This window comes from Mustela nivalis, assembly GCF_964662115.1.
Source record: "Mustela nivalis genome assembly, chromosome: 12".
Classification (NCBI taxonomy): domain Eukaryota; kingdom Metazoa; phylum Chordata; class Mammalia; order Carnivora; family Mustelidae; genus Mustela; species Mustela nivalis.
The window spans coordinates 8,129,285-8,151,562 of NC_139031.1; the positions used below are offsets into that span (position 1 = coordinate 8,129,285).

The following is a 22,278-nucleotide window of genomic DNA, read 5'->3' on the forward strand; positions in this document are numbered from 1 at the left end:
GGAGTGGCAGAGGGAGAAGGAGAAGCAGGCTCCCCGCCCAGCAAGGAGCTTGATGCAAGGCTCTATCCGAGGACCCTGGGATCATGACCTGAGCTGAAGGCAGAACCCAAACTGACTGAGCCACCCAGGTGCACTGAGTTGTAAAAATTCATTTGAAGAAATCCTGAAATAATATCTGCAGTTTGAAATCAGAGAGCTGAAAATCATATCTCAATAAGCAGAACACAAAAAACAGTACTGCAAACTACACATTTTTTTTCTTATGTGATGAAAAAGAAACCAACCTCATGATGCAACTTATCACGGAACTTTCAAAATTGGTATGAATTAATTCTTTCCAGAATTAATGTACTAACTCCATTTTCAAATGTTCATAAAATCAAGAGAAGAGATACTCTAATTGCTTAGGATAGATTGTGCCAGGAGCGGTTCCAGGGAAATGCATTTGCCAACAATGAACTGGAAACACGCCAGTATTTACCACCCAGTTCCCCAGCTATACCCGAAGCCAAGAAAATGTCTACTCCTTCTGTTATGTTCTGAATGTTTGCATCCGCCCCCTACAAACTCATATGTTGAAATTCTAATGCCCAGGGTGGCCTGTGGAAGGTGCTTGGGTCATGAACTGGAGGCCTCATGAATGGGTTAGTGTTGTTACAGAAAGAGACCCCACAGAGCTCTCAAGCCCCAAAGTCAGCTAATGAAAATAGCAGTCTGTGACTTGGAAGACGGCCTTCTTTAGCAGAATTCAACTATGTCAGGGTGGGATTCAACTACGTCAGCACCCTGATGGCAGGTTTCTACCTTCCAGAACTCTGAGGAATAAATGTCCGTTGCTTAAACCATCCAATATATTTTGGTGCAGGAGTCCGATTAGACTAAGACATCTTCCCTTAACACACCCAAATGCAACTCAAAAGATATACAAAGGACACTGTAATAAAACAAAAATAAAACAAGGCCTTACAAAGATTTTCTGTAGAGACAGAAATACAAACAAAGATGATCTTGACTGAATACAGCTTTCTGAGGCAGTGCAGATGCTGAAAGTCATTCTAAAACTGAAGCAGCATCTATATAAACAAACAAGGTTCTAATACTTCAGCTAGTAAACAGCAGATTTAGAAACAGTGCATTTTCTGAATGCCTTTTCTAAAAGGCTTTGTTTATGTGGCTAGAAACTGATTTTTTTTTCCCAATAGGTAAGAAAAATAATTAATAGAAATCACTTCCCTTCCACTATATAAATTCTGAGTCACATTTTATGACCTTATTAATATGAGTAGACCACAACATTAGAGTATTATTGTAAACACCTGTATATAATTTAATAGCATAAAATTTGGGAATTTTGCAGTAAAAACCTTATTTTAAATGGTAGGTAGGTTTTTTTTTTTAAATATACATCAAACATACATTTTTACTACCATTATAATACTGTTATATTGTTCCTAGAAGCTACATTTAGTTTTCCAAAATGAACTGACAGTGTAAATACCTCCAAGCAACTAGAACTTTAAAAAATTCCAACTCTTCAAATGAGAAGACAGATTTGTAGGTCAATGTTTTCTAAACCATGACCTTGTTTTTAGGTCATTAAATCAGTTGATGGGTCATGAAAAATTTAATGAAAAAAAAGAGAAAAAAAAACCCCACAAAAACAGTAAGAGTGCATCTAAAGCAGCAGACTGAGTTTCAGTAGGTATTGAGTGCAATATAAAATGTTTTCTTATGTTTTCTGTGTTTTGATCAAAATCATTTGAATCTGGGAGATCTTATGCTAAATGATATAAGCCAAATACACAAAGGCAAATACTGTATGATCTCACTTTTATGTAAAATCTGAAAAAAGGAAAATTCATAGAACCAAAGAGTAGAATGATTGTTGCCAAAGGCTGGAGGGTGGGAGAAATGGGAAAATGTTGCTCAAAAGGTACAAACTTTCAGTTACGAGAGGAACAAGTTCCAGGGAATCTAACGTATAGCAATGGTGATTATACTTAATAATAGTGCACTGTAGGGGCGCCTGGGTGGCTCAGTGGATAAAAGCCTCTGCCTTCTGCTCAGGTCATGATCCCAGTGTTCTGGGATTGAGCCCCACATCAGGTTTTCTGCTCGGCGGTGAACCTGCCCCCCCCGCCCCGCCTCTCTGCCTACTTGTGATCTCTGTCAAATAAATAAATAAAATCCTTAATAATAATAATAATAATAATACTGCACTGTATACTTGAAATTTGCTAAGACAATAGATCTTAAGTGTCCTCACTGTGTATTGCACACAAACACACACATATACACACACATATACACAAAAAGTGTTAATTAACTTGACCGTGGTAATTATTTCACAATGTATTACATACACATTAAAAAAATCACATTATACAATCTGTACAACGTGTAGATATATGTAATTTGAATTTGTTAATCCTACCCCCAAAAAACTGGAAAAACAAATTTTAAAAACCCCAAATAATTTTTAAAACACAGTTCTAGGGCGCCTTCTCCAGGGTTCTGATCTGAATGTTAAACAGTATGCATCCGACCCTTTTAGTACTTTTCTTCCCCTTTACTACTTACTTAAAGCCAAAGGAGAAGCATAAATCTAAGTATCATTCTAAATAGAAATAAACATAATGAGGTGTTTTATAAAAGTTGATTATTGTGACTTGGAAAATATTTTCACAGGAAGATAACCCACTCTGCAAAGTCAAGGTTACTCAGAGTTTGACTGAATTTTACAAGCTGAGTCTACTGTCAAAACTAAGGAGACCTGTAATCAATCACAACACAGAGGGGAAAAATACAAGGAGGGTGAAAAATATATTGACTACTAACTTATAGGCTTTAGTTTGACTTTATCATCAAAGAACAATGTTGTTCAAGACAGAATAAAAAGCCTTTTGAACCACTTAAATTAGCTTCATCTCGGACCACAGAACTTACTCACTGAAAATAAAACCAAGTTACAAGTACTTAATGACAGGCACTACCTGAGTGTCTCTGTAACGACTTCTCGATACACGACTGAACAGTGTTTACGTGTACATGAGTGCATTGTACATGGAAATGCTAGCAGTGGCTGCTTTCCTCTTCTAAATTTTGTGTATCTTCTACATTTTTACAACCAAGCTATTTTAAAAATAAAGTAAAAAGGGACTGACAGACTTCAGTGTTTATGCTGCTGCTAAGAATAAGGTAGACATAATACAGAACTATTTCCCTTTGTTAAAGCAAACATTAGTGCCCTCAGTTACCTTAGCTTTCTAAATTATTTTCTCAGTATTGCTACTTACACTAAGTTACTCATATATTTAATTGAATTTGGTAAAGTACCTTTAAATACAGATGAAAACTGCCTTCTATGGACTCCATTTATATTTACAGGATGGATTAATGAATGTAGTCATATATCGGATTCTTTTGTTCTTTCTTTCCTTTATTTTTTAATAAACACAGTATAAATGAATATAAGATATAACTTTTAAAAATGTATGTGCATCTATATTTACTTATAAATCTTTCTGACACTTGAGCAATGATAACTGTTAAGATCATGGTTTCCACTCTGTGTATAGGAAAAATAAATATTTGGAACAGTAAGGTATTTTCATTAAAATATGTAAGACCAAGGTTACCGACATGTTGAGATTTCCTATCAGTTTCCCTTAATTTGCACAGATTCTTAGCTAAATTAACAAAAATTTCTTAAGTCCAGTTTTCTCATACTTAAGCAAATTTGTTAAGGTAAATTAGTAATTGCATATTAGATTCCTTTCTTCTTTCTTCCTTTTAGTTTTTCATAAACATAGCTTAAATTAGATGAAAGTATCTTAGAGTCTTAAATTAGACCAGATTAAATTAGGAAATGTTTATTGATCAATATTTATGGTCCTATTATTTCCATTATGATGGTTCCTGTTACATGGAAAATCACCAGAAATTTGGGTTTGTTCAGAGAAAGTCAAAAGGGAGGGAGACCTTCATACTTATATTTTTATGCTTTTAGTCATTAGAAAAGAATCATTAATCATAATAAAATCTAATGGGATGTTTTCCAACTGTGGTAAATATTTGTATGTGTATTTGTTTTATGTGTTTTTCTGCTCTCTCCAGATATTTTCTATTTGCTCTAAATCTCCCCAGGTGAGTTTATACTGGGAAGCAGTGATAAAATATGGTTGATCAATCATTTTGACTCCAAACATTCAGGGGAAAGCAAAACTAACAAAGCAAAAACAGAAAAAGCAAATCTCTAGGTACACAATGGCTTTTGAGTTCAATAATTCAGACACACCTCTGATATCATGGTCCCTATATCTTTCTTGAATCCTTCTCAGTAACAGTCTATACAACCATGCCCTAAAGAAACATAAAGTCTATTTCATGAAAGAACACATATCCTTCAGCAGGAAACATTCTGTTAGTGAACACCAGATTAAAGGGCCACAGTGTTAATTCCACGAACCTTCCCAGAGCAACTCTACTGTACAGGTGCTCTTCCATATGCTAGACACAGCCTATGCCCTCAAAGAGCTGACAGCCTACAGGGAAATGACATGGACACAGACAGTGTAACGTGTTAGAAACCGTATCGAGTTTCTAATGGTGACCCAAGTGAACATGGAATATTTCGACATCAGAGTAAGCAGCCATGCAATTGAGAATTTTTTTATTATGAACTTCCTCTCTCAGTATTTGGTACATTTGTACAAGCTGCTCAGTTAATGTCAATTTTCTCTATCTTCTAAGTAGTTCTTCACAAAATAAAAACATCTACTGCAAGGAACATCTAAAGACATTTGATGAAAACTTTTAGTCTTTAAGAGTCCCCTGTCATGACTATTTGTCTGCAACATCTCATTTTGCTATCCCAGCTTTCTTTGTATCATATTAATCAAAGAATATCCAAAGTTGCTATGTTTGTTCAATTAACAACAGTATTACCCAAGCCTCAGTTTATTATATTGCTGTGAAGTCAATTTTAAAAATTACCCTGTCAAACCCAGACAGTCTTCCCTCAGTTGATCCATACATCTTTTCATTCCTCTTTGTACTTACCTCTTGTTGTTGTTTTTCCCAAAAATCTACATAAATTTAGAAATCACTTTGAGGTTTTGATTCAAGCAGTTGCATATACCTCTAAAGTCATAATTAAATTAATTTATACTTGCTACTAATAGTAAAAGGTATTCGAATGTCCATAAAGTCAAACAGTACCAGACACTCTTATGTCAGTAAAATAGACATTCTTTGTAAACATAAAATATTCCCCTAGAGTAATGTGCATGGCCCTATTAATGTGAACTAGCATGTCTCAGCAAGAGAAGATCTTGGTGCTCTGAGACAGTCTCAACCAACTTTCTTCCTCGCCCACCCCTCACCCTCTGAGCCAGTTTTCAAGATTCTCTTATTCAATCAATACTCCGGGCAGGCAAGTAAGAATCTCACACCAAGTCTGAATCCAAACAACCTGGAGGACGCAACACCAACAAAACAAAAGCAATGTTAGCTGTGGGAATCCTAACAGCAGTTTCCAAAGCAAACAGCAAACCGACTGCACTAACCTGAGGAGATGTCTATTTGGCTCATCTTCGTCTGCGTGACATTGATGTGAACACCAACTTTGCTTTCCGTGAGGTCAATCTCCACATTGCCCAAATTATCTGCAAACTGACTGAAAAGCAGGAGACCATTTGGGTTCCAAGTCCTGAACTGGAAACTGACTGAAAACAGGTCCTGGTTCGGCCGTCCTGGCACCTCCAGGTAACTGGTAGCATTGAAAAAGACAGGCACTGTGTAGGGCTCCACACACGAGAAACTCAAATTTCCCTGGAAGACAAAAGAGCGCGCTTTGAGACAAATGCAAACAAAGCTAAAGGCTACTGATGTCAGAGCAGAGCCTGAGCTTGCGCCCAACTCGCAAACGCAGTGCCATGATTAGGTTGGGCACCCAGACAGGCCGGCAGCACTCTGCTCGGACGGTGTGTCTAACAGGGCGCAGCAGCCGGCTGTCAAGACGAGGAGTTAACAAGGACCATCTACCATAGAATCAACAGACTGATAGCCTGATGGGAGGGGGTGTGTCCCTGTGTGGTGGGCGTGAGTGTGAACCTCTGGACTTTCTAAAGAAGGCAGAAAGCTGACAATGCCTCGGTCAAGGAGATGCCACCATCGTCTCCTGGATGGCCTGCGATCAGTGTTCATTCATATATTACTAGTCTCACGATGAACTATGGTCATTTGGTTGTTATTTATTAATTGATAATATGGGATAAATATTCCTGGTTTTTATCCCCATACCTAATACATATGAATTAATATTAACTGGGTACCATCAGCATAATTGTGATTATTTCAGATTATTGTTATATTAAATTCCCTTGAAGTGTGCATGCATTATAATGAATTCATGCCTCTGAAAATAGTAGTATGAATGTACAAAATGAAAACTAACTTGTGATAACTGAAGCCTATTCCTTTCTTCTTACTCTCTTTCTACTCTGTTCCAAAATATTTTGATTTTCCATTCAGACACACTAAATGTTGTATTCCAGTGCGTTAGTACCTTCCTTTTAAAGGTCTGGAAATCTACGTTTGCTTCTGACTTCTTTGAACCCACCGTAGTATTCTGAGCAAGACAATTTGTTCACATTTTCATCTGGTCCTTCAATTACTTATTCACAACAACACGACACCACAAGATATCTAGGTTTAGATGGATCTTTCTTCCATTTCAGCACATTAACCGTTACAGCCAAGGCAGGCTGTCCCTCTGAATTAATATTCAAACTAAATTTGCATTGTAGCTTCACAGGTAATTATTTTTAACTACTTACTTTTACTGATGAAAAGAACTGCCTTTGCCTAATAATTAAGATGTTATAACTGACCACATACCCATGTTGCAGGGAATGTCTCCCAACAAAATTAAAGGTCCTTTCTGGGTAAAGGTGCTGAACTCAATGTATAATGAGGTATTGGCAGGGGTCATCAAGAAGACTTTGCCAGTTAACCCATGGGCAGGACTCAGACAACTGGAGATTCCTCTGCAGTACTCGAAATGCGTGTTCCCCACACCAAGATACAGGCTTGATCTGGAGATGTGGTGTAGAAGCTATGTGACCTGGTACTGAACTGGTGATGGCCTTCTGTATCCATAACTGAATCCAGTTAGGACCTCTATGTAAACTTTTAAGACGTGGCAAGCAAGTGCAGAGATGTACTCATCTTGGGGCTTCCCAGGACAAGCCTAGACGTTCCCTTGCTTATTAAACCTGCCACCTACCAATGTGGGGTGGTAGGTCTCTTTCTTCTGTCTCTTCCTGCCTCTGGATGCTGGTTGCAGATTACACTCAAGTAGCTGTCCAAGAGACTGTGGACAAATATTAGGGAATGGGTGCGTGCATGGAAATGAGTGCAAGATGATTGTTGAATCACTTTCACTGAAATACAACCACCTGACATTTTTAAACAATATTTTGATTATTTATTTGATAGAGAGAGAGATCACAAGTAGGCAGAGAGGCAGGCAGAGAGAGAGGGAAGAAGCAGGCTCCCTGCGGAGCAGAGAGCCCGATGCGGGCCTCCATCCCAGGACCTTGAGATCATGACCTGAGCCGAAGGCAGAGGCTTTAACCCACTGAGCCACCCAGGTGCCCCAGCCACCTGAAATCTTTTAATGCAGATCTTTTAAAGCAAATTTCCTTCATAAATATTTGTCCTTTTACAGGTAATTACAAAATGTCCCACTTTAGTCTGTCTAAAATGTTAATATGTACATATATTTTTGTTTAAAAGTTTATTCTAAGTCTGCTCATTCTATTTCAAGAAATATGATATAGATAATTTATGCTTTACTAAATATCTTTGTTACTCAAGCTAAAATAGCACTTACAACCACAATATATTTTGCAGTTAAAGCTGCTCTAGGATTGAGCCTCCATAGTAAAATTCTTTATAATTCAGGTACCTAATGAGTGCATCTCAGGACCAACTGGGAGGTTTGGGCAGAAATAATATTTTACCTCTTCTTAAAGGTGCAAAAAATAGAGAAAGTATTCTGATGATTTGGATTCTATACCTTTTTATATTAAGCAATGATTTCTGAGAAAACAAAAAGACCTGGTGCTGTTTTAGCCAAAGCTTAAAAGAGGGTATGTATTAATACTGTTCTAGGTAAGAAATAACAGAGTATGTAAGGAGTCCATGACCTCGGGGGTCAGACACTGTGGACCCACTCACGTTCAATCATCTTGGAAAGTTATTTTTCCAGGCAAAATCTCAGTTTTTTTTTTCCCATCTACAAAATGTGCATAGCATCTCTACTTACTTTGTAGTCCTGTTCTCAGATTGTCATAAAAGTAGTTTTCCTAGCACAGTGCCTGCTGCCTATAAATGGAACTATTACTATTTTTCTCTTTAGCCAATATATTTTATGAGATAATTTCAAAGTTGAACATTTTATTCAGTACAAATTTATTATTTTGAAGAAAAATAATTAAACAAAAATTTCATGTTAAATTATGATTTTATGCCTACTAATTTTCATACCCAGCCTGAACTCCTGTCCGTTCATGAAGGGATTTCTATTTATCCAATCATTTTGTGAAAACCCTAGGCTCATACGTCGGGCAACAGCCCATCAGAGTTCTTTGGGAATACAATGCAAGCACTCCTAACATTATCTACTGCCAGTGGCTCTCAAATGTGGGCCTCTGGAATCCCAAACTCTCCCCAAAACAACACTTGTAGGTTGAAGTTAATTCCTGTTCCTGGAGGTCCATGGGGAACACATACTGAACTTCTCAGCTGTTATCTTTCAGTGATCCTAAGAAGTGTCAAAGGGAGGCAGGTATGCTAGAGTGTTCTTCAATTTTTGCTCTCCTGTTTGAAAGAGTTAAACCTAGGAATGACTCACAGCAGAGCTAGAAGAAGATCACTATTAAGTCTACGCCGCGGCTTTTACTATCCAATGGTAGTCAATTCTTATTCAACTGCCTATACTTAGTATGTTTTGGGCTTTCACAAAAACTGTATTTATCTGGATGAGTTATCTTTGGAAACAAAGAAATGAATATGGTAAAGCTCCTCGATATAACAATTTTAAAATATAGAATTAAATGACAAACGAAGTGGAGGTGGATGCTCATATCATATATGATAAGACATCTGGAAACATGATGCTGCCAATTTACAGGCTGAACTTCAGGGACAAAACAGACACCGAGGAATGCCTGAGCCACATCCTTCTGATATGGGGAATCTAGAAACACTGGGTCAAAACCCTGTGCCCCATCTAAGTAAAGCTTACCATCTACTGTAAGCTAATTTAACTCAAAAATCATTATTTACTTTCAGAGTATACCCACTATCTACTTTTTTAGATTATTCTAAAGTTAGTTTTACACTGTGAGCCCAACATAAGCATGATGGCAAATGCTATGACGACATTGTTGTTGTTCAACACTCCAGAAAAAAACAAAATTTCTTTGATTTTTCTATGAACCGCTATTTTGGAGTGAACAATCTTACCACATTTGAGGGCTCTAGTTTCTTCCTTCTCGCGAGATCAGTTATGTTGATACCATTGTAATTAATGCTTTCCATGCAGCCTTTGAAGTTCTTTCTACTGCTGGAACTTGGCTTCCCAGAGAAAGGTATGCCTCCAAAGGTTATCTTTGAGAAAAGAAAAAAATGTAAATATTCACACTGTATTCAACTTAAAAAAATATTCACAATAAATTAGACAAAACTATTAATACAACTAAGGTCAGTTATACAACCAACGTCTGTATATCTCTCCCAGAATATACAGACATTTTTTTCTGCCTCCAGAATCTGTTGCATATTAATTATGCTGTTACGGAAGTATACAACAGTATTATTAATTCTATAAATCAGACTATTAACAAGAAAATAGCAATAATCTTTTGTAGCCACTCAAAAGCATTTCATAAATTTTCCTGAAATGTTTTAGAAGATTTTGTTTAGCAGCCTTCTTTTATTGCATAATACCAAAAACACGTTTTTATGAATATCAAAGACATACTACTAATAAGTGCTTCTAGTCATCATGAGATAGACCAGTACTACTGTAATACAATGATAAACCCTATACCATGTAGACTTATTTTAATCTAAATGACCATTAAAATCAAATAGTCACTAGACTAATTTTTAATATAGAAAATAGTTCAAAAAGTCTCATTACTACATTGTTTAAGAACATATTAGGAGATGGGGGCTTTTATTTGAGCACTACAGGCTTAGAGATATCATAGGTCTTCTGAATCCTACGGAATACGGTGGATGCCCTTTACTGTAATTCTCTGTCTACTATCACCTATAAACAGAGAGGATGTCTTTTTCCTTACATCTCTGGCCAAATTACAGTGCCATAGTGTCAATTTCCTATAATACAAAATTATATTTAATATACGTATTGCCATCATGACATTTACTGCTAATAGTGAAATAGTGGTAAATAAATCTAAATGCTAACCAGAGCTACAATACCAAGATATATGAACCAGATGTTATTTCTCTTTTAATTATTATTCCATGTTATCATTATCAACTTTTCCTATAAAACTTTGAAAACGAAAGCAATAGTGTTAACACATTTTTGTATGTCAAGACTTCATATTTGAAACACAGGCACAGATCTTTGTGTTCTAGGAGGCCATTAGCAAATTATGTTCTTTTCTTTAGTGTCATAGCATTTTAGATGCTAAGTTTTTATGGAAAAAAGCACAAATTAATGATAGTTTATGAGAATATAAAATAATAAAAGACCTCACTTAAAATAAAATTTGTTAATAATGGTTAGTTGAATATGTATTATTTGCCATAGAGTTTATACATGAAAGAAGAGAAAACTGAAAATAAATATATAAAAAAGAATTAAGAAATGACAAAAGGAAAATCATTGAATAATCTAAAATAGTAGTTATTAGGAAAATATTTTCAAGGGGCACTAAAATGAACTTATTAGGTACTAAATAAGTATACATAATATCAAAGGTAGAATTACTGATAATTTATAATTATGTGGAGTGCTTTATTTCCTGCCTATGGTTCATGTTACCAATTCTTTCCCAGTTGATGGTAATAAAAATCTATGCTTAACAACATGCAGCATCAAATTTTCAACATTATTACTAAATACCAGTTTAAACATACTGTCTCATTCTTTCTCCATGTGCTGTCGGGATGATGATTAAAAACACTCCTATGTTTCCCTGTTTTGAGCAACCCTCAGCACAAGTCCTCCATCACTGTCCGAGGTGCCCTACTGAAGCAACACAGGCTTGGTTTACCAGAATTCCTGACAACTAAGAGCTGTGGGTTCAAATCCCAATTCCTAATGTAGCTAATCCTATGAAAATAGGTTGCCGCTTCTCCTGATTATGTATTTTCATCAGTAAAATGAAGTATCTGGGCCACAAAATATTTCCTGAAGTTATAATTATTCAGAAAGAAAAAAAAATTGTTGCAATTGTTAGATTACTCACCAGACACTCATATAACTCATACAACTGGCTTATTAATGATATTATCATTCAATAAAAGCCCTGAGTTTAATGAAATAATCACGTTGACTATTTTGTTAGCTACCGAGAGTTTACAAAATGTGGCCGAGATGGCTAGATATTTCTCAATGTCCTTTTTCCCTACCTTCTTTAAGAAAATAAGAATGCTTTTCAGCTGTGCACACTGCAGCCAAGATACCACATTTACCAACCTCTGAATCCAGTTTTGGTGTTGCAAGATTAAAGTAGTAAGACTGTGTGACTCCAAAAACTATAATTAAAAGGGGAAGGGAGCGCAACCTTCTTTACTCTTCCTTCCCAGTGGAATGCAGGACGGAGTGGGCACAGCCATCTGGGGAGTAATGTGCGATGGGACTGGAGCGCAGCAAGGTAAAAGGAGACTGGGGTCTTAATGACCATGACGCTGCCATTTGAGCTGAGGGCTCCCCGCCTACAACTACCTTTTATATGGCGGAGAATAAAGGAGCATCTGTTACATGCGGTCTAATTAATCATAACTGATACATATGGTCATTTCTATTCCTTCCTATCGCCTCCTCATATAATAATGCTATGACAAATGTGCTATTACATTAATTTTCCAAAAGGGGACTATAATGTGTCCACTGTCACACAACCAGTGAGGAGCAAAAAGAGACGCAAACCCAGGACTTTTGGTCCAGTCTGAGCCACGCAACTGATTCTCTACAATCCTCCCTAGTTTCTTTCTAAAATCCTAGCCGAGTTCTACAACTATCAAGGGGCACTTCCTTCCACTACCTCCCAAGCAGAAATGTATTGCAAAGGCAATGGCATAACATCCACAGGGGCTATCCTGGAATTTAGCTGAAGAAAAGAGAGAAGCTGGGCCAAACATCAGTGTGCGGTTCTGCCCTTTGGCTGAGAAGAAAAATGTGTATCTGTTTACCTCTGTACCCTTCTCAGGTACCATGCTGCTAGGAGCTTGCCTGCCCATGGCGTTTGGCACACTTTGCAGTATAATTGGGCTCCAGGAGGTGATAAGGTGAACTCTTAAGCCACCTTCCACAAAAGATGCCCACACTGAGCTAATTCAAAGGAGCAAACTTGTTTTCTACCGCCTCTTTCATGACGTACATCTCTAGGAATAGTGCTAGGTATTAACTTACCCCTATGATGTGCTGAACCCTGCTCAGACCAGCTCATGAGCACAGACAGTTCAACAGAGCCATTGTTAAATTACATAGTTTCAGATCACATTACACAAGTAGTAGCTACTAGGAACTCATCTCTATATTTTCATTAGTATGTACAATCTTGAGATTACTTATATGTCTACATATGACGGGAATACCCTATCACAGTGTGGTATAATATATTTGGTCTTTGTTCCCAGTTCCTGGGAGCCCCTAAAACCCTTGGAATGTCCTGGGCTACAGGAATGTTTTCAGTTATTCATAACAAGCCTCCTTTGAGGTCTGAGTCTAGTTACTACATGGACGAGTGAGAGGGGTGTGTGTGAAAACATGGAGGGACTGACTCAACTCAAAGGACTCAGGATTCTTTATCAGTAAATCTGACTTTCTTCCCAGTGTCTCCCTCTAACAATGTCTCAGGCGCTGTCATCTACAGCTCAGGTTCTCAAAGGTGGTATGTATATTCATGGGCTTCAAAGTGTCCATGAAACTGCTGACCCTGAGTGTGTGCGTGAATATTCATGAATTCCATCACAAACTCAATACAGTCTATGACCCCAAATTTTTAGTTCTGTTTTTTGAAAATTGGAATTGTGTTTGCCCATTGCTAATGTTCCAGGATCCCTCATCTGTCCTATGGTACTTCAAAAGTTTATTAATGGAAGGTAAATAATTCATCTTTAAGTTCTCTCATACAGTGGGAGATAAGCCACCTAAGCCAAGAAATGTACTAATTTAGAAAAAAAATAAAACTTCTAGGATTTTCATATTCTTTCCCTTGCAACAATCATTATGCTTTAAGGAGATTTTTTTTGGGAGGTACAGGTATTTTCTGATAAGCTTAAATTTATTTTAATGTTAAGATCTCAATATCAGGGTTTATATAGCATAATCTATTTTAAATTCCTATTTAGGAATATATATATAATATATTCACCTCACAGAAAATTTAGAAATTATTTAAGTATATAAAGAAAATAAACACAATTGTAAATCCTAACTTTTTCAATTACCTTATCGTGAGCCTATTTCACATTTTTAAAAATTCATGTAAGATACTGATTAACACACATACGTGTGTATGTATACAAATAACTTCAAAACTGAGGACAAGGCACACTGAGTTTGCACAGGAAATTCATAGGGTCACAGCCACCATACACTTTCTATTTTTAAAGGATACGCAAAATATTTGATACATTCTGGGCATTATGGGAAACACTAGACTGAGCTAGTTCACCATTCCAACAACCTGCTACACTGCTTTTAATAATTTCCTGTCCTAGTGAAGGTGGGTTTTTTTTTAATCATTTCTCTCATAAAAACATGTCAATAAAAGTAAAAGTGGAACAGAAGATGAAGATGGCAGTCAAATCGGATTCCAAAATCTGAGGAGTTGTACCGTCAGGGACACTCAACCCATCAGCAAGTAATCACTGTTATTTTAAGAACTAAATAAAATATATTTTTCATTTATTTTATCTGTATTTTTTAATAGTTACCAAGAGGTTAAGACAAACATTTATTAAGGTGTCTGACTTTAACTATTACAGAATGGTCTAGAACAGCTGTGGAAAAATTAGTAACACCTTGAGGGTTCCATGAAGTAAGAAAGTTTAGAAACCCCTCGCTAACTAGTATTTCATCCTATTTATTTTCCTGCTATGCTCTTTTTGTTCATTTAGTGTTACCCCTTTTCTCTAGGAATATATAACACTGTGATGAACATCTTGAAGAACTCTTATCTCTATATTTGATTAACATTTTTGGTGGGTATTTTAAGTTTGAACTGCTCTCTAAATAATTTATTAAAAAACCTGAAATGCCTATCTGTTTAATACAGGAATATACAGTTTTTAGGGGACCAATATGATTACTTTTTGACCTTTGATCATTTGGAGGATAAAATATGTCCTTTTATTTATGGACAATCTCTTAAAATATTCTATATTTTACTTTATTTCTTCTATGATAATTATATCTGAGAAAATAGAACCCAACAAAAGAACTATCTATAGTCATGACGTCATAAATAACAATATAAATCAGAACTCAGGATTTCTTAAGTCAATATTTTGTAACAAATATTGGGCAATGCTGTATTTATAATATATTATCTATTCTCAAGAATAATAGATGATTTATACCATCATCAACTACCAATGGAAAGATTACAACTTATATTTGTTCTGGACTTAATAAACTGCCCTGCTGACATGATAAATGGTCTGCTCCCTTTAAATGATTACTTCGGTACCAAGATTTTTAAAATATTTCAAAGACTCATAATTACAAACTTAGAAATGAATGAAATGACAGTGTTCATAGATTAGGCCCTCAAGCTGAAGGTCAATTTTTCTTTGGAGAATAAAACAAATGGGGCAGGCAGGCGTGTGACTGACAAGGACACAAAGACCCAGCAGGAGACCGAGGCAGCCACTCAAGACGGAGGACCAGGCGCGCCCCGCAGCTCACCTCGTAGTCCAGGTCCAGGTAGTCGAACTCTCCGTTGGTGCGGAAGTGCTGCACGCCCCTGTCCAGGGTGAGGTTGATGCTCCGGCCCTGGCGCTCAATGACCACCGAGTGCCAGTGGTGATCATCCAGAAGACTCCCGGTCGTCACGGACGTGTGGCCGTAGATGGGGCCGAGCTGGTTGCTTCCTGAGCCAGGGAAGGAACAGAAACGAGGCAGTGACACCTCAGCGACTCTGCGCAGCGGCCAGCTTCCATCAGGGCCATGGGCTGGCGCGCCACTCAAGTCCTGTCCACTGACGCGAGCCTGGGGGAACCAGCGTGGAACTCTACCTAACAATAGTTTCATATTCAAAATACATAAAAGCTATTAAAGATGGAAAACATCTCCTTTAAAAAAATAGAAAAAAAGAGAATGAGGGTTTGTTGTTGTTGTTGTTGTTGTTTGTTTGTTTGTTTGTTTGTTTTTTACTGTGCCATGAATTGTGCTAAGTTTGACAGGGTCCTTACAAAGTCAGTGTCTCACAGTGCTGGAACCCAGGGCTGGATTCTCAGGCTGACTCCACGACTGGCTTGCCCTATAATCACAGGCAAGCAGGCAGCTTCTGTGAGCTTACGCTGCCTCATGCAGGAAATGGAGAAAATCAGGGTACCAGCTTTACAGGGTTGCTATGATGATTAAAGTAATGAGTACATGCAAAGAACTTAACCGACTTCTTGGCATATAGTGAACATCAGCTAAAAGTTACCTGTTAACAGGCTTTTATTGTTGCTATTATTCTTATTATTGGTCAAGAAAACACAGCATGACACTTCCCAGTTTTCCCTGAATCCAAAAGCAATAATTTTAACTACAATGTAATATATAACGGCATAGAAAATTAACTCAAGTTATATTTTAAAATAAAAACTTGCAAAAATATGTATGAAGCATTAATCTAGCTTTGGAAATAGATTTCCATGGCAACAAGACTATAAATGAGAGTGAAAGGTTGTGAGAATCCAAAATGTTTACTCAGGTCATCTCTGGAAACTGTTTACATATTTTATACTATCTTCTATTTTGTCTAATCAAGTCTTGCTTTTCATGGTCAAGTAAAATTAAGTGCTATAAAAATACAACATGGTTTCAGAATAAATAGTATCATAGAAACAGGAGAAACACACAATTAAGGCACTGAATTATTTCCTATTGTTTTTTTCCCCACATTTAGGATACTACTGCTGCCTATACCTGACATTTTCTATGTCTTTTCTCGATCAGATTTTCTTTCCTTCTGGTGGTGAAACCAAATGTGCCTGTGACTGGGACTGTGATTATGACTGTCTTTACATGTGGCAGTGGGGCAGAGAGGGACAGAGAAAAGTAGGAATAAGTCTAAATGAAAGTATACACTCTATTTTACTACTTTAAATTACTTTAAATGACTAGAACACAAAGTAGCAGCTAGGTATACCTGATATTGAGGTAATGGCATTTTAAAAGGCACAGTGGACATATGAGTGAGTGCATTTCCATGACTGTCATAAATTCCAATCAGTCAATAAAACTCTGTAAGTCAACTGCTTTCCAGTGAAACGATAATGACCTTTCTCGGAGGTCAGAGGCTCAGGCACTAGTTTCAGAACAATAATGTCATACCTATAGAAAGCACGGTGGCTTTTAAAATGTTCCTCTGTGTGTTTCACTTTTAAAAAAAAGGAGAAAGGTTTGAGAGAAAGTAAACATCCTTAGATATGTTTCAATTGCTCCCAGTGCGTATGCATATTTTTGTATGCATATTTTTAAAAAGTACTTATATTTTGTTTTCTGATATCTACCCCCAAGCCTCCTATTTCTCCTTATCATCTAATAAGAATCCTTCAAAAATGATTCTTATTAGATGATAAGGAGAAAAATGATTTAGGACTATTTTTTCCCCAGGCAATACATGAATACCTATACTAATTGTAAGTAGAGAATTGTATGAAGAATTAATATAGGTACAACATTCATCACTCATTTCCACCAGTAAACATAGTGTGGTCTATTTCTTTCCAATTTTTTTCCTATAAATATATTTAATTATATACATATACAGTTATGTGTGTATATATAATCAATATAAAATACTGAGATATTATTTATAATATTTTATACTACAGTTTTAATTTAATGTTTTATGGTATTTTTGATAGAATTAAAAATTTTCACAGACATTTTAATTAGCAATAATCGCGCCTCGGATAAACCTCATTGGCTACGATACTGCCACTGCGCAAAGCTTCAAAGACATTTTAAATGCATTATCAACATATTTCTATATGCTTAGCTCTTTTTTTTTTCAATTTTTGACACTGTGATCAATATTGCCAAGTATATCCTTGGACTTAAACCCTATAGCCATTTTTCATTATTTCCTTATGATTATTGGGCTAAAATATACGGGCAATTTTTAGATATCTGAAGACACTGTCAAATTGTTTTCCTGAAAATATTTTCTGATGCAAAGAGAAGTACAAAGAATCTTGTCACATACTCAATATTTATATGATTTTTAAATTGATTTACTTAACAAAAATTAGTCATTATTTTATTGTCCATTAATTTCATAGATAGTGCAGTTGAGCATCTGTTGTTCACAGAATACTAACAATTTTTCTTCTATGAATTACCTTTTATGTCCTATGCTTACATTCTTAGGGAGTGGTATAAATTTCTACTCATGAATGACATTAAATTTCCATATTTAACATTTGCGTTTTTCAAGTTTCACATTCATTATGATCTTAAGGTAAAGAATCCAATATTTTTGTGTAATTAAGTGATCCAGCTTTCTGTGTGATTTTCTTCATTTTTTTCTTATAGAAACTATAATTTCTATCAGATTTGAAATGGGTACAGTTTTATAATAAGGGTAAATATTTACAGATACTGTATCAAGTATTATCAACAACAACAACAACAAAAAACAACCTAATGGAAACTGCACTTTTGAGTATAATACCAATTTTCAAAGTAATAAAATTTAATACATAGAACACAAGCCATATTCGGGAATGTCTGGACCACTCAGACTGATTAGTGAGTCAAAAAGGCAGGATCTGTGCTCGCTTCGGCAGCTCATATACTAAAAAGGCAGGATCTGGTTTTGAGTTCTTTTTTTTTAGTTTTAAGATTTTGGTTATTTATTTGACGTAGAAAGACAGTGAGAGAGGGAACTCAAACCGGGGGAGTGGGGGAGGGAGAAGCAAGTTTCCTGCAAAAAAGCTGGATGCAGGGCTTGATACCAGAACCCTGGGATCATGACCTGAGCCAAAGGCAGAAGCCACTGAGACACCCCTGTTTTTGTATTCTTATTTTCAGTTTTGTGGCTTTCTACTGGGATGAATTTAACATGTGAACTTTACCTATTAATATATTTTAGACATAGTATTTTTGTAGAATTCTGTTATTATTTACAACAGAAAAATTTATGGAAAGTGTGATGCCCTCCAAAAACTTCTTGCATAAGTCCTGACATTTTTAGCCAAGCAAGAGACTTAAAGACACTTAAAAACAAAACAAAACAAAAACTTCCAAAACAAAATGGGAACTCATTCAAGTTCAACTCATTCTCCAGCCAATACTTTATTTCTCTGATTCCTGATTCTCTGATTTCTAGTTAGATTTTGTTTGAAAATTCAGTTCCGCATTTCTCATCTTTTCTTAACCTAAGTCAGTAAAACCACTGTCCTTTCTATTACACTAAGAGAAAAATCAACAGGAACCTCTACGGGGCCCAAGCCAATATTTACCTGTCTGTCTCCATCTTAGGTGAATTCAACACAACAGCCACCTCTTTTCTTCCCTGGTCTCTGATACCACATGTTCTAATTTCCTCCTGCTCACTCCCCTCGGTCTCCAGGTAACACCTCCTCTCAATCTCATTCATACACGCAACTCCCTAATAGAAATCTCAACACTGATGTCTAATAAGCAACTAAAATGCACCATGTCCATTTCAGACCTCCTCTATTAGAGGAAACTAATAATCTTTTATTAGCAGAAGCTCTGTAGAGAAAATAGAGAGTCACGTCTACTTCTGAAAATGGCAGTTAAGTCCCTTAGGTATCCAGGAATTCTCCTTTACTTATTCTCTTTCTTTCTCATTACAAATCATGCTGAACTTACCACTAAAATCATCTCCCAACTAGACCTGCTTCCCTGCCTCTCCACTGACAGCCACCTCTGCAAACCAGGGCCATCTCTCACTTGCCTTATACTGAAATCTGGCTTTGCTTCTCACGCAAATGCAAGCATTTTCTTTTACAGGAATCTCAACACACATTTAAAAATAAGATCATGATGCCATATAGTTTAAAGCCTACCAACAGCTTCTCTTTCTTAAATAATAATAAACCCTTTACCATGCTGTACAGGATCTTACAGGACTGGAACAATCCCCAACTTACAGATCTTGTCTTCTTTCCCACCGACTCACTTCATCTACCCACAGCAGCCTCTTCCTAACTCCCTGAGTACGCCAGATCTTTGTCTGTAGTGACTGCTCCTTGCTCTTCTCAATATTCTCACGGCCAGTTCTAGTCATAACTGAGATCTCAGCTCGTGTGTCTTCTCGGGGAGAATGTTCCTCAATGCATATTCTAATGCGAACCTTTCTTGTCTCTGCAGTATCCTTTATCATTTTAGCTTATTTACTTGATTTCAAACTACCCATCTTTATTTGAAGTCATCGCTTTTAAGTTGTTTAAAAATAATAATGGATAATATAATGTCTGACCTCCTCCATGGGTCATAAACTTCATGAACTCAAGGACCTTTTCTATTTGTTCACCACTGTCTCAGATATTAGTATAGTACCTTGCTTAGGATGAATACATAACAATTATTTTTTAATGAATAAGTCTATATGGATCAAAATGCATTAAACCACTATGGGTTAAAGATGAATTTATAAGATAACAAGAACTGTTTTTTTATCATTTTACACTTTAAGGGTTAAGCAACATTAGCATTTTACTAATGAGAAGATTAACAAATAATGCCAAACGTCAGAACATACCTAGGTTTAAGCTGAAGACCAGCTTGGCTTTTTTCAGTTCCAGGGTAATGTAATCCCCTTGCTGTCCTTCCCCATGCAAGATCACCCCTTCACTTTCAGAGGTTTTAAATTTCAAAGCAATGACATCTTTCAGGGTCTTCATCTTCTTGTTTCTGAATCTATATGGCAACACAACGTGGCCATCAAAGTTGATAACATCGGCCCCTAAAAGAAGAAACGAATAACATTTTATTTTAGTTCTTATATGTCAGCACTCAGTGTGAAATATACCCACTTCCAATGGGTGTCTGCACAGGATAAATGATAAAGAAGTAGTTTTTCCTGAAAAATCTGGATTCCTGTGTTCTTGTTCTTGTTCTGGTTCTTCTTTTGATTTAACTGTGTGTTCTGAAATAAATTTTATGGAAATAGCCATAAAAATGATCAAAGAAAACTTCATTAGTATCAAATCTTACTAATTATAATACTAACAACATAAATTCCATTAACTACTTATATGCTTCAAATTTTAACTTGGGAGTCTAGAGTTTACTTGAAAGAAGTAAAACTTTTAATCCTTGATAATCGACAAGATTTTAATATTTTCCTTCTTAAATGGGGCTAATTACTCATGATTTCTAAATATACATTTTGCTCACAATTTTTTTTTTTTTTTTTTTGACAAAAGCATGAAGGAGCCCGGAATGCCGGGTTTGATGGTACACTCACTTTTCTAATGGTTTTAATACTCTACTCCAATTTCAATAAACACTATGGAAGTACATTACGGCTAAGTGAACTACAAGAACCTTCTTGCTATTTCCTCTTGGACCTCATATCTGACTCAAATTTCTTATTAGCCTCTTGTCTTTGGAAAGGCTGCCCATGGTTTTGACTACACTGAACAAGGACATCCCTACCCATATACATTATTAGAACAAATACACTGTGACTAGAGTAACTCTAATTTGATTTTAGATAATTTTATTGAAGACAGGAAATTATATAAACTTTTTAAAAATATTAACAATATTGTCACCACTCTCAAAAACAGGTGATGGTGGGGAGGGGATTGCTGGATTAGTTTCATAACTGCTACTTATTCCCACCAGAAATGGAAAATAACACGAATCTTACTTATTATGCACTACTGTTTAGTAAGTTCCAAATCCATGGAATGACTCAAAAATGAACTGTAATTATTCAGAGCTCATTTTGAGTACAAATGGAAACCTAGTTATCATAATTAGACCTTTGTCATTAAAAATATTTTTAAATATCTGTTTCTTTTAGTTTTTAATTTTAAATAATTGAAAACCTCGTCAAACTGGATAGCTCTAATTACTTTAGAATTCTAAGCCTGAATGAAGCTTGCCTCTCTCGGTTTGGAGCAAGGTCTTGCTGAAGAATTTCACAGTGACACTGGAAAAAAAATTACAGCAAGTTTAAAGCCTGCTGGAGAAATATTTTCTCGTCTCAGGTCCTAGTTCTCTGGACCCTGTTTACTTCCATTGCCATAGGGAATACTATGGTCCCCAGCACCCAGGTCATAAGGGCATGGCACCTCCGGGAGCCTCATGGACATGCAGAGCTCCCACGGCCGCATCCACTCTTTCTGTGTACTACCTGCCATTACAAGTTCTGCTCTTAGTTAATGTTTATTTAATTAAGAGAATTGTTGCATTCAAAAATGTTCAGAAAGAGAAATATAACTTTGCACTTTAAGTTTTAATTCTTATAGTCAGTTCTTTACTGTCCATAAAAAGACCTTCTTATTCAACAAAATTCTGTTCTCTAAGACTGTAAATCACAGTGGTTTATTTTACTATGGGGGGATCAACCATTAAATTTAGGCTTCTGCTAACACTGCAAAGCCAATTAGACTCTAGCTTAATCATCTACACTGTCACAGCTGAATTCCAATTGCAGTATTTTTATCATCTGTGATGAGAGGTAAGAGAGAAAAAAAATGGAATCTGATTATAACATCCCAGGTTGAATTTATAATCTAGCAGTTGGTAGAAATTACTTTTTGTCTTGAAAAGCGCATAAACGAAAAGTCAGGAGGAAGGAG

General features: G+C 36.2%; 1 protein-coding gene across 1 annotated transcript in view; it reads right to left on the minus strand.

Annotated features, from left to right (window-relative positions):
- CNTNAP2 (contactin associated protein 2) overlaps positions 1 to 22,278 on the minus strand; it is a 1,362,616-nt gene that overhangs the window by 1,040,530 nt on the left and 299,808 nt on the right. The window contains exons 4-7 of the mRNA XM_082693594.1: positions 20,226 to 20,429; positions 15,185 to 15,369; positions 9,535 to 9,678; positions 5,568 to 5,832 (exon numbers count right to left, since the gene is read on the minus strand). Coding sequence (XP_082549720.1) covers positions 5,568 to 5,832; positions 9,535 to 9,678; positions 15,185 to 15,369; positions 20,226 to 20,429 — 798 coding nt within the window. The remainder of the gene's footprint in view (positions 1 to 5,567; positions 5,833 to 9,534; positions 9,679 to 15,184; positions 15,370 to 20,225; positions 20,430 to 22,278) is intronic.